At 38.3% G+C, this 14,554-nt stretch overlaps 1 protein-coding gene across 1 annotated transcript in view; it reads right to left on the reverse strand.

The window, feature by feature from the left end:
* Positions 1-7,320: 7,320 nt before the first annotated feature.
* The window catches only part of SLC25A31 (solute carrier family 25 member 31), a gene marked incomplete at its 5' end in the record, with an annotated part of 31,714 nt that continues 24,480 nt past the window's right edge, over positions 7,321-14,554 (reverse strand). Inside the window, 4 exon segments of the mRNA XM_082607592.1 lie at positions 7,321-7,941; positions 11,390-11,515; positions 13,000-13,032; positions 13,036-13,154. Of these exon segments, the coding sequence (XP_082463718.1) occupies positions 7,741-7,941; positions 11,390-11,515; positions 13,000-13,032; positions 13,036-13,154 (479 nt within the window). The 3' untranslated portion in view covers positions 7,321-7,740.

Here is a 14,554-nt window from a genome sequence, read left to right on the forward strand (position 1 = left end):
AACCGGCAGTTACTTGGGTCTGCGCCTGCGCGTACGGTCGCTGGGGAGGCGCGCCAGCTCCCCCTCCGCGCCCGAGGCTGCTCCCGGCCTCGACTTCGGCCGCTTCCGTTAGCACTCGGGCAACGGCTGCCCTAGGAGCTGCGGGTTCGAGAAAGATCTGGAAAATGGAGGCGGCTGAGGCAGCCGGGAGTGGGAGGGAGGAGAAGGGGGAGCGGGGAGGATCGGGCAGGAGAGGAGGAGGGGAAGCAGAACTGGCTAGTTCGGTCGCCACCGTGCGGCAGCGGGGCGCACTGCGGGTGGGCTAGGTGAGAGCGGCCGCCGGCGGTTTGCCCACGTGTTCGGAAGGACCCCTTACGATTGTTTTGGTAACCGGGAGCGGCCGGTCGCAGAGGCAGGACGCTCCCCAGGCCTGCCCGGAGTCGGGCGCGCAGCCTGGCGGTTGATGACCCGGCAACCACCTCCTCGCTCTTTCCGCCCCGAGGGCCCGCCCGCAACCTTGGCTCCCCCCAACCCCCGCCGGCCTCGCCGCCCCGAGGCGCCCACGTGCCGCCGGCCGGCGCGTCCGCAGTCCTGCCGCGCCGCGCCCGCCCCTGTGAGGTGGCTCCCATTGTGCGGCCGGCAGCGGCCTCGCCTCGCCCTACGGGGCGCCGCCGATCCCGGGCGGGGGAGTGGGGTGGGGGAAGAGTCCTTTTCTCCTCACAAGTGACAGTGTCTCGTGTGAAAGCCAACGGGACTTTTTTTTTCCGCCTCACCAGGGCTTGAAGTACCAAAAAAAAACTTACGTCAAGAAACAACACACTGACAACTTTCCCTTCGCGTAACTTCCCTCATTGTCTCCTCCACTAACCCTTACCTCTGAAAACCAGTTTTACAGGAAAGCAACCTTACGTCTGTGTGTCGCCGTGACACCAAGCAAGCCTGTGCATGGCCTCCAGCCTCTGCCCTTTGGTCCGCAGAAAAGGAGCCTCCGCTGCCCCAGCTGTCTGCTTTCTTCATTTGATCAGCATCTGTCCTCTGCCTGAAGTTTAACCAAGATGTACTTTACACTTACGAAGTTTGGCTGTCCTGTTGCTTCTCATTCGTTTCTTTGTGAGTTTCTTCTCCCTTCTTGTTCCCTTCTTCCTGGGTTTCCTGTTCCTTGTCATTCGGTGCTTCGTGGTCCTGTCCCTTGTCGTTCAGTTCTTCCCGGGTTTCTTGTTCATTCTCGTCCAATTCCTTGTGATTCCTGTTGCTTCTCGCCCGATTCCTCATGTCTTTCCTGTTTCCCATTGGTTGGTCTCATGAAAGAGACTTTTTTACGAGGTTTTTTCGTACGCTCATTGTCCTTATTTGTCCACTTTCTAAAAGAACTTAGACTTCTTACCACTATCAATGCTGCAACAGCCGCAGCAGCAAGGGTGGCTATAGCTCCTGCGGCTGTTGCTATGAGGAACGTGAAATCCATTTTCAAGGGCGGTACTGTGGAAACCGCAATGTAATGTTTTGGCTCTGGTCTTTCTACGTTAAAGAATCACGCCGCTCTTCCGTCTCACAAGCACACCGGAGAAAATGGTGACACCCGTCGACGCCATCCTCTGCCCTCTCCGAAGCGGCGGGTGTCGCGGCCTCACCTCCCAGCAGGCAGTGCGTGAGCAGCGTGGGGACTGGGTGCCGCTGCTCCAAACAGACCCCGGGCCCCAGTGCTGCTGGGTGGCTCCCGGCTTCTCCCCGCTCTCCTCAGTTGCCCCTGTGGCCACCATCCTTTTAGGCCTGCCACCGTCTGGATTTAGTCCAGAAAATCCTTAAATTCTCCTAGGACCATTTATTTCTCCATGTTGTGTGTACAGCTTGAGGGTGTGAGAATAATTTTCCTATTAAAAAAACACAAAGGGCTTCCCTGGTGGCGCAGTGGTTGAGAGTCCACCTGCCGATGCAGGGGACAGGGTTCGTGCCCTGGTCCAGGAGGATCCCACATGCCGCGGAGCAGCTGGGCCCGTGAGCCATGGCCGCTGAGCCTGCGCGTCCAGAGCCTGTGCTCCGCAACGGGAGAGGCCACAGTGGTGAGAGGCCCGTGTACCACAAAAAACAAAAAACCCCCCACAAAATATCAGAGTAAAAAGAAAGAGTTGGGGTCAGGAGCAAGGGATTATTATCATTGCATTCTCTACATTTACTGGGAGGAAATGAGAGTACCTCCTGGCTAGGTTTGGGGTCACACAGACTTGGGCTGTAGTCCCAGCCTCACGTAAGTTACTAGCGGTAGGACCTTCGGCAAGTTACTTAACTATCCAAGTCCCAGGTTCAAAACCTGTTAAAATGAAGACAACAAATACACCTATGAGGCTGTTTTTATTATTAAATAATGTGAGCATAGCCACAATGCCTGGAACCGAAAAGGCCAATACATGGTAGGTATGCCCAGCTGCTGCTACAACATAGGAATTACATTGATTTATGTATATTGATCAATGTATCCATCAATCCTGCTGTATTCTCATAAATTCTAATATTTGTAGAGTTTCTTGGATTTTCTGTATATAAAGCCATATGGCCTGGGAAGTAACCAAATTTTTTCTTCATTTTTAATCCTACTTCTTGTTTTTTCTTAATTATGTTGCCTAAGCTCTTCAGTACAATGGTGAATATAAGCTATAGCGGTGAGCATCCTTGTCTTGTGCTTAACGTTAAAGAAAATACTTCTGCATTGATATAAAAAAGCTAAAATTATCCTCTTTTCCTTGCTAAGAGTTTTTTCTCATAAGTGGATACTGAAACTTAACAAACGCTATTCATCATCTATTGAAATGATCTTTTTTTCTCCCTAAATCAGTTAATGCAGTGAGTAATACTAATAGATTTTCTAATATCCCTGTATTCCTCGGATAAACCTGTTAGGCCACCCATGATGGTTCTGTTTTTAGATATATTGGATTTAGCTTGAGATTATTTTATTTAGAATGTTTGTATCTATAAGGTTTAATTTTCCTTTCTTTACTCCTCTTGCTAATATCAAGATTATACTAGCTTCATAGAAGAAGTTGAGGAGGTTTCCCCTTTTTCTTTTCTCTGGCAAAGTTTTGGTAAGACAAGCCTGAAAACCATCTTGGCCTGGAGCTTACAAGTAGATTTATGACCATGGGTTAAGTTTCTTTAGGGGATATAGTCTTTGTTTTCTATTATTTCCTGTATCAATATTGATTAATATTTTTATTGAAAATTGACCATTTCATGTAAGCCTTCACGTTTGTTGGCATAAAGCTGATTATTCATTTATTTAAAAAATCTTTTCTATATGTCCAATATTCTCATACTTAATATTATTTGAATCTCTTTTCTTGGCTCCTATCACTAGTGGTTTCTTAAAGTGCTTCTGGGTTTCTTGCCTTTTTATTATGTCTTTGTTTTCTATTTCATCTGCTCTTTATTATCTCCTTCTATATTTGTTTACTTTGTTCTTTTTCTAACACCCAGCTCATTAATTTTGTCTTTCTTGTTTTCTAATACATATATTTGAAGCCATAAATTTCCTTCTAGCTGAATCTCTACCTGAATTTTCAAACAGTTGAGCTAGAAGAGTGGGCAATGGAGATAGAAAAAAAATCAGCTTTACTGATATTACAGAAATGTGTCTATCGGCTTATAATTATTGCACTCCAGAATTAAGCAGACTTACCTGCCTATAGTAATATACCTAGTTTTACATTGGGGCCTGCCCCTGAAAAAATGCGAGACCAAAATGTGTGTAGGCTCCCAAGAAAACTGAGAAAGAGACTAAATTATTCCCCAATTCACCAAGTTACATTACTTCTCCCTCCAAAAAGTCTTTTACAGCCAGTGTTTATCTTGGTTTACCAATATGTTTACCAATTTGCTTACTTCATTGCTTCTTGCATACCTCTTTCCTTCTGGGTTTTCTTTCAGTAAAGATCTCTGAATGGTGAATTTTTTGTTTCTGTCTAAAAATCTTTCTTTACCTTAACTTTGAATAATATTTGGTTGACAATTCTTGATTGACAGTAACTGTCCCTTATCTTTTGGCATCCATTATTATTGATGAGTCTAAATAGTGTTCCTGGGCTTCCTTGGTGGCGCAGTGGTTGAGAGTCCGCCTGCCGAGGAAGGGGACGCGGGTTTGTGCCCCGGTCCGGGAAGATCCCACATGCCGTGGAGCAGCTAGGCCCGTGAGCCATGGCCGCTGAACCTGCGCGTCCGGAGCCTGTGTTCTGCAACGGGAGAGGCCACAACAGTGAGAGGCCCGCGTACCGCAAAAAAAAAAAAAAAAAAAAAAAAAAAAAAGTGTTCCTTTGAAAGTCATGAGTTTTTTTTGATATTTTGTAGTTTCATTAGGATATGTCTAATGTGGATTTTTAAAAATATACGTATAGCAGACTCACTTTGCTATACATCAGAAACTAACACAACACTGTAAAGCAACTATACTCCAATAAAAATGAACCAAAAAAATGATTTCCCAAAGTTATACAGCCAATAAGAGCTGAGTAGGGATTTGATTCCAGAGCAGGTGTACCCAACCTTTACCTGACCCTGTTTCCTGAAAAGAGGACTACTGCAAGAACCAGATGCTGACCCGATTCCAATGATGGAATGAACAACAACTACCTGTGCCTCTCTGGGCAAGCCACAGAATCTCTGGGGTGTAGTTCCTTCTTCTGTAAAATGAAGATGGTGGATTCTGCATTCTACAAGGCCAACTGTGAGCTCTCAGGTTATATTATCCTAAAATATACTAATTGTATAGTATTAGTAAAAAGAACTTTAAATTAGATATAGGGAGTCCAAGATTTACCACTAACTTTTGTAATTTGGGGCAAATCATTTAACCTCCCCAGTTATTATCTACCTTTATTATCTGCCTCACTTCAAGGGTTATTTCTAATACGTATGTCAGTGCTTTAGAAATATGTTTGTATAATACAGCACAAATATAAAGTACTATCCCAACATCTTCAATCAAATTTATAGCATTAAAATTTTTTAAAATTTACTGGGAATTTTTTATTAACCTTAGGATGGATGGGTTTTTTAGGTTCTGGAGAAGTCTCAGACATTGTCCTTTGATCACTGCCTCTCACCCCTTCTTTTTAGTTTCTTCTAGATCTCCTATTAGAATGTGTAGGGTCTCTTTATTCTAACTTCTATGACTCTTAGCCTCTTTTTGTCATGTTTTTAATTTCAAGCACTCTACCATTTCTAGATGTTCTTTCAAATTTGCCTGTTCTTTCATACTGTACTATTTGTTTTATTTTGCTTCCTTTAAAAAAATCTATTGGGCTTCCCTGGTGGCGCAGTGGTTGAGAGTCCACCTGCCGATGCAGGAGACACGGGTTCGTGCCCTGGTCCGGGAAGATCCCACATGCCGTGAGCCATGGCCGTTGAGACTGCACGTCCGGAGCCTGTGCTCCGCAACGGGAGAGGCCACAACAGTGAGAGGCCCCTGTACCGCAAAAAAAAAAAAAAAAAAATCTATTAATCATTTTAAACATTCTAACTTTATAGCTTTTTAGAGTATTTTATCACATTTTTAGTTCTTAGAATTAGGGTGCTAATTGCTAATTCTGATTGTATTTACCAACTCTGCTACACAGTGCTTGTTTCCTCATATTATTTATGTTTTCACCATGAATACATCCTCAGTAAAGCTGCTCTTTCTGTGGGATTTTTGTGTGCCCTGGGTCACAGAAGTGTCCCAGAGAGGTTTTGTATTTGTTTCTGTCAGAGCCCTGAGGAAGTCTCACTGGTCCTAGAACTGTTTTACTTATTCAGTTTGGAGTTCCTGTATCACAGATAGTAAGATGTATATATTCTATACTTTGTTGTGACACAAGCCTGGGGGTTATGATTTCTCACAGATGACTTTCCTTTTTCCTACTCACTGCTTTGAGATGGTTGGCAATCCTCCTTGTCTATTATGGTTTGGTGCCTATCTTCCTAGTTTTTCCTCTTAAATATAACTCCTTCCAACCTTTCAACTTTATTGGACAGTTTGTGCAGTTGGTAGGCACAGCATGTTCAGTTTCAGTCCTCTAGGTAACATTTTATTTTCTTTTGTCCTAACTATATACATGTTCCAGGATTCAAAGAACAGGCTTTTTGGTCTAGCAATTTAGTAATTAAATTCTGTTTGCTCTCTATGGATGCCATTCAAGATTTTAAAGACTTTTTGCCTCTAAGCATGTCCCTAAACAAATTAAAACCTTTTATCTTTTCTTAGTTTATCTTTATACGGGACACTATTCCTAGTATTTTATTACTTTAACGGATTTTCTTTGGGCCATCTTAAATCTTCCTTTTGTTGTGGTAAACAGAAGTAATGATAGTATAGAAGCGTCTTCTATCTTGTTACATAACTTTTTGCGTTATGTTGACCACTGCAAGAAATCATGTGGAGAGTTTTCAAAAGAGTTAACTTTTTTCCTCAAGTGATAACACCAAGTATATTAAAAAGTATAGTTTGGATTATTTTCCGTGAAATATACTTTGCCCTGTGCACCAGTAAGTTCACTCACCCTATTTTGGTTTTGCCCACTCATAGCCTCACAAAATCCTTCTATAGTTTATCCCCACTAGCTTAACATTCCTTTACCCACTAAAACTTTAAAGTCTTGGGGATTTCAAATGTACTATCTTCTACAACATTTCTGAGAAACAAGACAGACTCCTGTACAAAACCTTGAAAACCCTGCTTCCTGTCTTTAAGCCAGTTCCCAATTCTAACAAAAATTTGGTTACTCTCTACTTATTAATAAGTTAGAATCAAGGAAAATAAAGGTCAGGAATAAGTTTTAAACCTTTATTATCATCAATACAAAGTACACAAAGTAATTTTCAAGGGGATATTTTTTGATCCAAGATATACTCACATTAGCAAGAGTTTATTTATTTTATAGATAAAAGTTAGCACATATGCCATTTTTATATCTTTTACTTTCCAACTACAGTTTGCAGTGTCATTAAAGTCATTATCAATTTTTTTATGATCAGATCTAGAATCTATGCTTATCAAAAGCTATATGATACCATAAACACAATACATAGTAATAACCTGAGCTGCTTTAGTAGAGATATTATAGAATAAAGCTTACTTACGCCCATAGATAGCATGATGACATCTCCTAATAAGCTTTGAAGAAATATTTGTCATATCATATGATTTTAAAAGATAGGGAGATAGTTACATTAAACGAATATCATTTTAAAAGCAGATACTTTCATTTCTTAGATTTTAGCATTATAAAATTTACTTTTCTTGGGCTTCCCTGGTGGCGCAGTGGTTGAGAGTCCACCTGCCGATGCAGGGGACACGGGTTCGTGCCCCGGTCTGGGAAGATCCCACATGCTGCAGAGCGGCTGGGCCTGTGAGCCATGGCTGCTGAGCCTGCGTGTCTGGAGCCTGTGCTCTGCAACGGGAGAGGCCACAACAGTGAGAGGCCCATGTACCGCAAAAAAAAAAAAAAAAAAAAATTACTTTTCTTAATCACAAAAGAAAAAGATTTTAAACTAATAAAAATAACATGTACCACTTAAGTAAAATTCCTCATTAAAGTGAGTTTGAGTCTAAGTAGGAAAGAAACCACATTTATTTGATTTTTTAGTATTTAAATCCTTGAAAAAAGCCTATGCTTCACTGCAGAAGTAGCACTTTAAGAAAATACTGGTGGTAATAACACACTATCAAAATGTACACAAATGGCAGCTATGTAATTTGTATCTTTAATAAGTTAACTATATCCATTTTTCAATTTAATCTCCTGATGAACTACCTCCAATATCAATATTAAGGAGGTCTTTAATTTTATCATATAATACCAACACCAAAGCACCCCCTGTACCATGAAGGATATTGGAGAAGGCACCACGAAAAAATGCGCCAATTCCCTCGTGTTGGTATGTCTTCACAAAGCAGTCTAAAGTTCCTTTATATTGCCGTTCAGCTGCACCACTCTGTACAAAGAAAGACAAAGAGTTTGCCATTATCTTAACATCTTTTATCATAAGACAGATTTAATTTAGCAACAGGGATAGATTAAAATTAACACTATGTTGAGTAAGTATGTTGAGTTAATGGTCATATATTGAGTATTGTTCCCACTGACTGCAGAATACTCATGCTTTTCAGGCACACTTGAAAAATGGCCACATATTAGGCTTAACAAATTTTAAAAGATTGGCATCACATACCATGATTTATCCTCTCACCAAGTTGCAATTAAGAGAGAAATCAAGAACAAAAAAGGTAACTAGAAAAATATCACGTTTGGGTATTAAGAAAAACACATCTTAGGAAATATTTAAAACCTAACTAACAACCACAAAACTCCTCAACTAAATTTGTAAGATGCAGCTTGAGTGGTAGCTTTAACCACCAGAAATAAAGGAAATAATAAACGCAAGAGAAAGTATAAAAAGTCAAAAGTTAGTTATCTGAAATACTTTGACAAATTTCTAGAAACACCGTTTCAGGAAAAACAAGAAAAGGCTCTCAAATTATTAGAAGTGGCAAAGGTAACATCATTGCAGATGACCCAGAAATTAAGAAAGAGCAAGGTGATATTATGAACAACTTTATGACAATTATTTTGAAAACACAGAGGAAATAAATTCCTAAAAAGTATAATTTACCAACAGAATAGGAAAAAACTTTAGAATATACTAAATTCGTTAAAGAAATTCAATCAGTTGTTGTAAATCTTCTCATAAATTAGAAAACCACGTGTCCAGATGGCTTTATATGTGAGTTCTACAAAACATTTAATGGAAATTTAATTCCAATCTTACAGAAATTATTCCAAAGAAGAGAAAAAGTGGGGAGACTCCCTAACATATTTTATGAGGCTTGCATAGGCCTGATACCAAAATTAGACTAGGATAACACAAGAAGGAAAAAAATGACAAGCTTATGTCACAGAAACCACGGAAACAAAAATCCTGAACAAAACCCAGCAAATCAAACCCAGCAAGGGGTACAAAATTCAATACACCATGACCGAGCTGGATTGATCCCAGGCATATAAGAAAAATGATCATCTCGATATAGAAAAAAACATGACCACCATTCATGATTAAAAATTACTGGAACCCAAAACAGAAAGGACCAGTCATAATATAATAAAGGATAACTACGAAAAATCCACAGCGAACATTAAACTTTGTATTCTGTAACATTGAAGGCATTCCCGGTAAGACTAGGACCAAAACAAGGTTGCCAGTTATTACTTCTTTAATGTAACACTGAATCAGAGGTCTCAACCAGTGCAGAAAGGCAAGAAAAGGAATAAAAGGCATAAGAATTGATAAGGAAGGGAAAAAAGCCTGCTATTATTTGCAGATTATATCACTGTGTGTAAAAACAAAAAAAAACTTCAAAGGGTGTACACATAGATTAGTGTTTGTAATATGGCTTAACAAAGTTGTGGGATATAAAATCAAAATGCAAAAATTAAAGAATACTGTTATGAATGGTGTCCCCACAAAATTCATATATTGCAGACCTAACCCCAGAACCTCAGACTGTGACTAAATTTGGAGACCAGGCCTTTATAAAAATAATTATGGTTAAATGAGCTCATTAGAGTGGGCCCTAATCCACTATGATAAGCCTTATAAGAAACAGAAAAAGGACCATGAGAAGACACAGGGAGAAGAAGGCCATCTACAAGCCAAGGAGAGAGGCCCTCAGAAGACACCAACCCTGCTGGACACCTTGACTGTCTTTTAACCTCCCAAAGTGTTAGAAAATAAATTTCTGTTGCTTAAACCACCCAGTCTTTGGTACTATGTTATGGCAGTGGTATGGTTTTATACATACAGCAATGCACACATATATATATAAAAATCCACACCCACAATTATTTTTCTGAATTATTTTGACAGTAAGTTGCAGCTATCATTGCCCCTTATTTTTAAACATTTCAGTGTGCATTTTCTAAGAATATTTTCTTACATACCCAAAGTACAGTTATCAAAATCAGATAATTTAACATTGATACAGTACCATTTACTTAATCCACAGTCTATTCGCAAATTAATTTTCAAAAGTGTTTCAGTTTATTAAACTAGAGCTAGACACAGATCAAGAGGAAACACAGATATAAAAGTAATAACTTTAAGGATAGTCCATAAATGAAGCAATAGGTTAGATATGCTTTACCCTTTCAGGTGGCCCACTGGGTTCTTCCAGGACCATTTTGTAGAGGATAATGAGGATAACTACACCTCACAGCATTGTTTTGAGAATTAAATGAGTTAAAGTGTAAAATGCTTAGGACAGTTCTGGCACATAATAAACACAGCTTTCTGGCCTCATTATTTTCACTTGTCCTCATGAAACCTATCATATGGGTATACTGAAATTCTTCTCAAGCCATACCTCTAGGTATGTTTTTTCCCCCATGCTGAGAATGTATTCTTCACTGTCTGGAGAAAAAGCCTATTTACTGAGAGTTAGCTCTCTAAGAGGCCATATCTGATCACTTTAAGCATTTGGGTACCCCCTCCCCTATTGCATTCCTGGAACCTATGCACATTTCTACTTAAACCATTAACAGTATGCCTTCAATACTATGCTATGAATTTGGGTGCAGGTTCTGCCTTATTTTATTTGTGTCACCAGAGCTTGGTGAATAGGCACTCAATTATTTGTTGAATGAATGAATGTATAACAAGTAATAGCAATGGAGATTGACTTTATCAAAATTTTGGTTTGGGTATTTACATTTAGAACATACATCATTATAAACAAGTCTTCAACCTTGGAGTTAAAAATTATTTACTTTTATTAAAATATACTACAACAGGGCTTCCCTGGTGGCGCAGTGGTTGAGAGTCCGCCTGCCGATGCAGGGGGCACGGGTTCGTGCCCCGGTCTGGGAAGATCCCACATGCCGCGAAGCGGCTGGGCCCGTGAGCCATGGCCGCTGAGCCTGCGCGTCCGGAGCCTGTGCTCCGCAACGGGAGAGGCCACAATGGTGAGAGGCCCGCGTACCGCAAAAAAAAAAAACAAAAACAAACAAAAAAAAAACTACTATAACAAATGATTACATATGTCAGTGGCCTATGACTGGGCTTATTCTACTTAATCTAATAATATTCAGTTAAGATAGACACATGCATATCTAATCCTTGCCATGCCCCTCCACTCTCCAAACAACAATACATGCTATAGGAGTAAAAGACATTTCTGTTCTGATAGCAGACATGGAAGAAACTTTGCTGGATGATGGCTGCTTTGGGATAGGAAAGAATACAAGACAGAATACATCATGTATTTATTTTAGTAAGTAAAACAAATGGCCTATGCCTTTCAGCCAAAATGTCTCTAAAATTTTAATAAATTACATCTGAATATCAAATACTGGAAAACTCAATTAAACTTACAAATAATATAAAATACCTGCATCGTCATACGTCTTCCAACTGTGTCAAAGGGATAAGAGAGTATGCCAGAGCACGTAGTCACAACTTGAGCAATGAAAAAGGAGACAAGAAAAGGAGTTTCCTTTGGTTTTGGTAATAAGCCCTAGAAAAGAAAAATTATCAAGTAACCATCTAAATTTCCAAAATATCTTAAATCATTAAGTCAAAGGATAATTCTTATAAATATATGAAAGAGGGCTCAGTTATACTTAAAATGCAGTAAAAAAAAACAGATTTAATGTGGAAAGATAAAAATAGTAGCGGGAGATCAATAAGAAATGAGAATCCCACACATGGCTATATTTTAAAAGCATATTTGAAAAAGAATAGCATATCTGCTATTACAGGAGATTTGTTATTAATAGCACTGAAAACTAGAGATGGCAGCCAGTGACCAAAAAAGTTCCTCCCTGGTTCTTCCTCATAGAGTTGGAAAAGATGAAATAATGCCTGTTATTATTAACAGGTGATGTTTGATAAGCAGCTTTAAAGCTCTAAGCTAGTGAAGAAACATTCCTAAATCTTACAACTACTACAGGTGATAAAAGAGGAAAGCAGAGGGTGATTAAACATAAATTTTTCTGTGATTAAATAAACATATATAAGATCCTGTAATTTCCATTAATCTATTTATCTGTCTAAAAAATACACTATAAACTAAAAGTATTATGTCCAGACCACAATAAAAATAACATTCAACTATTGATACATTTATACTAATGAGGGAGGGCAGAGATAATATATAAAACTATTATAAAATTTCCCTCAAGTTTTAATCTTATTTAGTAAATAATACTGGGATTCATTTCATTGCTTCTTTTTAGAAGCATTATGATGTAGTGATTAAGAGCATGGGACCTGTGCTTGCCACATAAATAAATTACTTAGCCATTCCTAGGTTATTTATCTTTAAAATGGGATATATTAAAAGCTATCCTAGAACACTGTGAGGATATAAAGTCCTTAACAAGGTTCTCAAAACTACGTAATACCTCAAAAAATGGTAGCCATTATTACAATCTTTCTCTTTCCTACCTTATGAAGTGCTATTTACATCTGAACTGAAAAGGCAAATTGCAGAACAACCTGGAGAATACAATACAAAATCTAACAGTACCCAATAGATCACTGAGCTACAGTAGCATTTATCATATTTAACTAATTAATTATGCCTTGCCTGCTTTCCATTGATGAGAGTAAACTGATAATATGCATGTAAAAAAGTGATAATAAAATGAATGTAAAATCAGAAAAACTCTGTTAGAAGATGCCCTCCTATATACCAAAGATCTAATTATGATATAACCTAATCAGCATGTTTTCTATTTGAGTCTTTCAGTGCAAACAGCACAAAAATCAAACGTTTATATTTATGCTTTATATCCAAAGTCAGATCCATAATACAGTTATAATTTAATTAGGTTATGGCAAAGTCATGATTAAACAGAATGCTATAATATCTCTTATGTCATCATTTATTTTGATTTCTATAATTAAAAGTAAACATACCTGCTGAACATATTACTAATTAGAATAAAAAGAAACAAACAATTTATTTAATATATACTAGTTAAAGTACCAAATTACCTTAATTGTGTCATAAGTTCCAAAATAAGAGGCTCAGTACACAATGATGCCCTGAACTGAAACACCAAACCCTTGGTATAAACCAACAATTCCATCTGATTTTGCTATTTTCATAATACAGTCACCTAAACCCTTGAATTGTCGCTCTTCAGGACCTAAAATAAAGCCATTTAAAATTTATTAGTAACATTATATCAGATAAACACTTTAATCAAAGTAAATTAAACATTTTACAGATTTAAATTATCTGGAACTAACATTTAGAAATCTTTATAACAAAAAAAAAAGGCACAAGTCTTTGTGCCGTTCCATTCATTTAAAGATAATTAAGATGTCAAGTAGTATCTTAAGATATTTTAACTGAAAATATTAATCTCTTATAAAAGCAATCTAATTCAAGCAATCTGACTGGCTTAAAACATTTCAATAAAATTATGAGAAGTTACTAGTCAGCATTCAGAAAATACTTAGGCATGCAAAACTTGCTTCAGCTGAAGAGCAGAAGGACGGATGAAGCAAAAAGACAAAGCTAAAAACTAGTAACTTTAAGGATCACTGGCATTTTAGATGAGGTGTCATATTTTTCTAGTGTTTGCTGGTTTTGTTTTTATTTTCCCTTGACCTAGAACTCCTTGACATTTTACAAATATTATATATAGAATACAATCTTTCAAAATAAACTAAGTTCTCCCAATTTTGAGAGAAAACAAAACTATAGAATTGAAATTAAAACAAGGTACATATGTTATTTTCAGTTTCTTAACAATAACAAAAAAATTTGGAATGCCAGTTAAACATCATAGATGAAACTCCTATTCTCATCTTTGTTCAAACTGCCACCCCTTCTGAGGCATTTTCTCTAATCACTTAACTAAATTGATGTCACTCTCGTCTCCTAAATTTTTTTCATGGCACTTTTTTGCTGACAGTATATTTTAGTTATTTATTCTTTTTTTTTTTTTACTACTCATGATCTCCACTAGACTGTAAGGTACATGAACCAGGAGCTCCATGTTTAATATGGTGTGTGTGTATGTGTGTGTATATTACACATACACAACCTGTATCTCAAGCAGGGCCTGGTTCACCTCACGCACTCAATAATACTCGTTGAAAGAATCTCTGCTCCCTTAAGAAATTCTATTAAAATAATAATAAAGAAAAAACAGGTTTAAAGCCAAATAAGCAAAAAAGAGTACATGACGAGAATAAAATCCACAAATTTTAGCAAGATGGAAAGGAGGTGGAGGATGGTAACTCACTAAGTGGAGCAGAGAAAGTTGAAACCTAATTTCTTGCAGAGGGAGATATTGTTGAGAAGCGAGCCATTTGATTCCAATAACCACAGAAATACTTAAAATTAGAGGAAGTAAGTACTATTGTGGTGAGAACAAATTAGCATCTGGATGCTCAAAATCCACAACCTCACCCTGAGTAGCCAAGTGACTTACTCCTCTGTCATCCTCAGAACTCAACACAAGACTCCAACTTGTGTTGAAGTCACATGGGGTAACTGAGTGACCTCCACAATTACTGAAAATGACTCACACAAAGA

This window comes from Mesoplodon mirus (assembly GCF_964341445.2).
Source record: "Mesoplodon mirus genome assembly, chromosome: 2".
In the NCBI taxonomy this organism is placed as follows: domain Eukaryota; kingdom Metazoa; phylum Chordata; class Mammalia; order Artiodactyla; family Ziphiidae; genus Mesoplodon; species Mesoplodon mirus.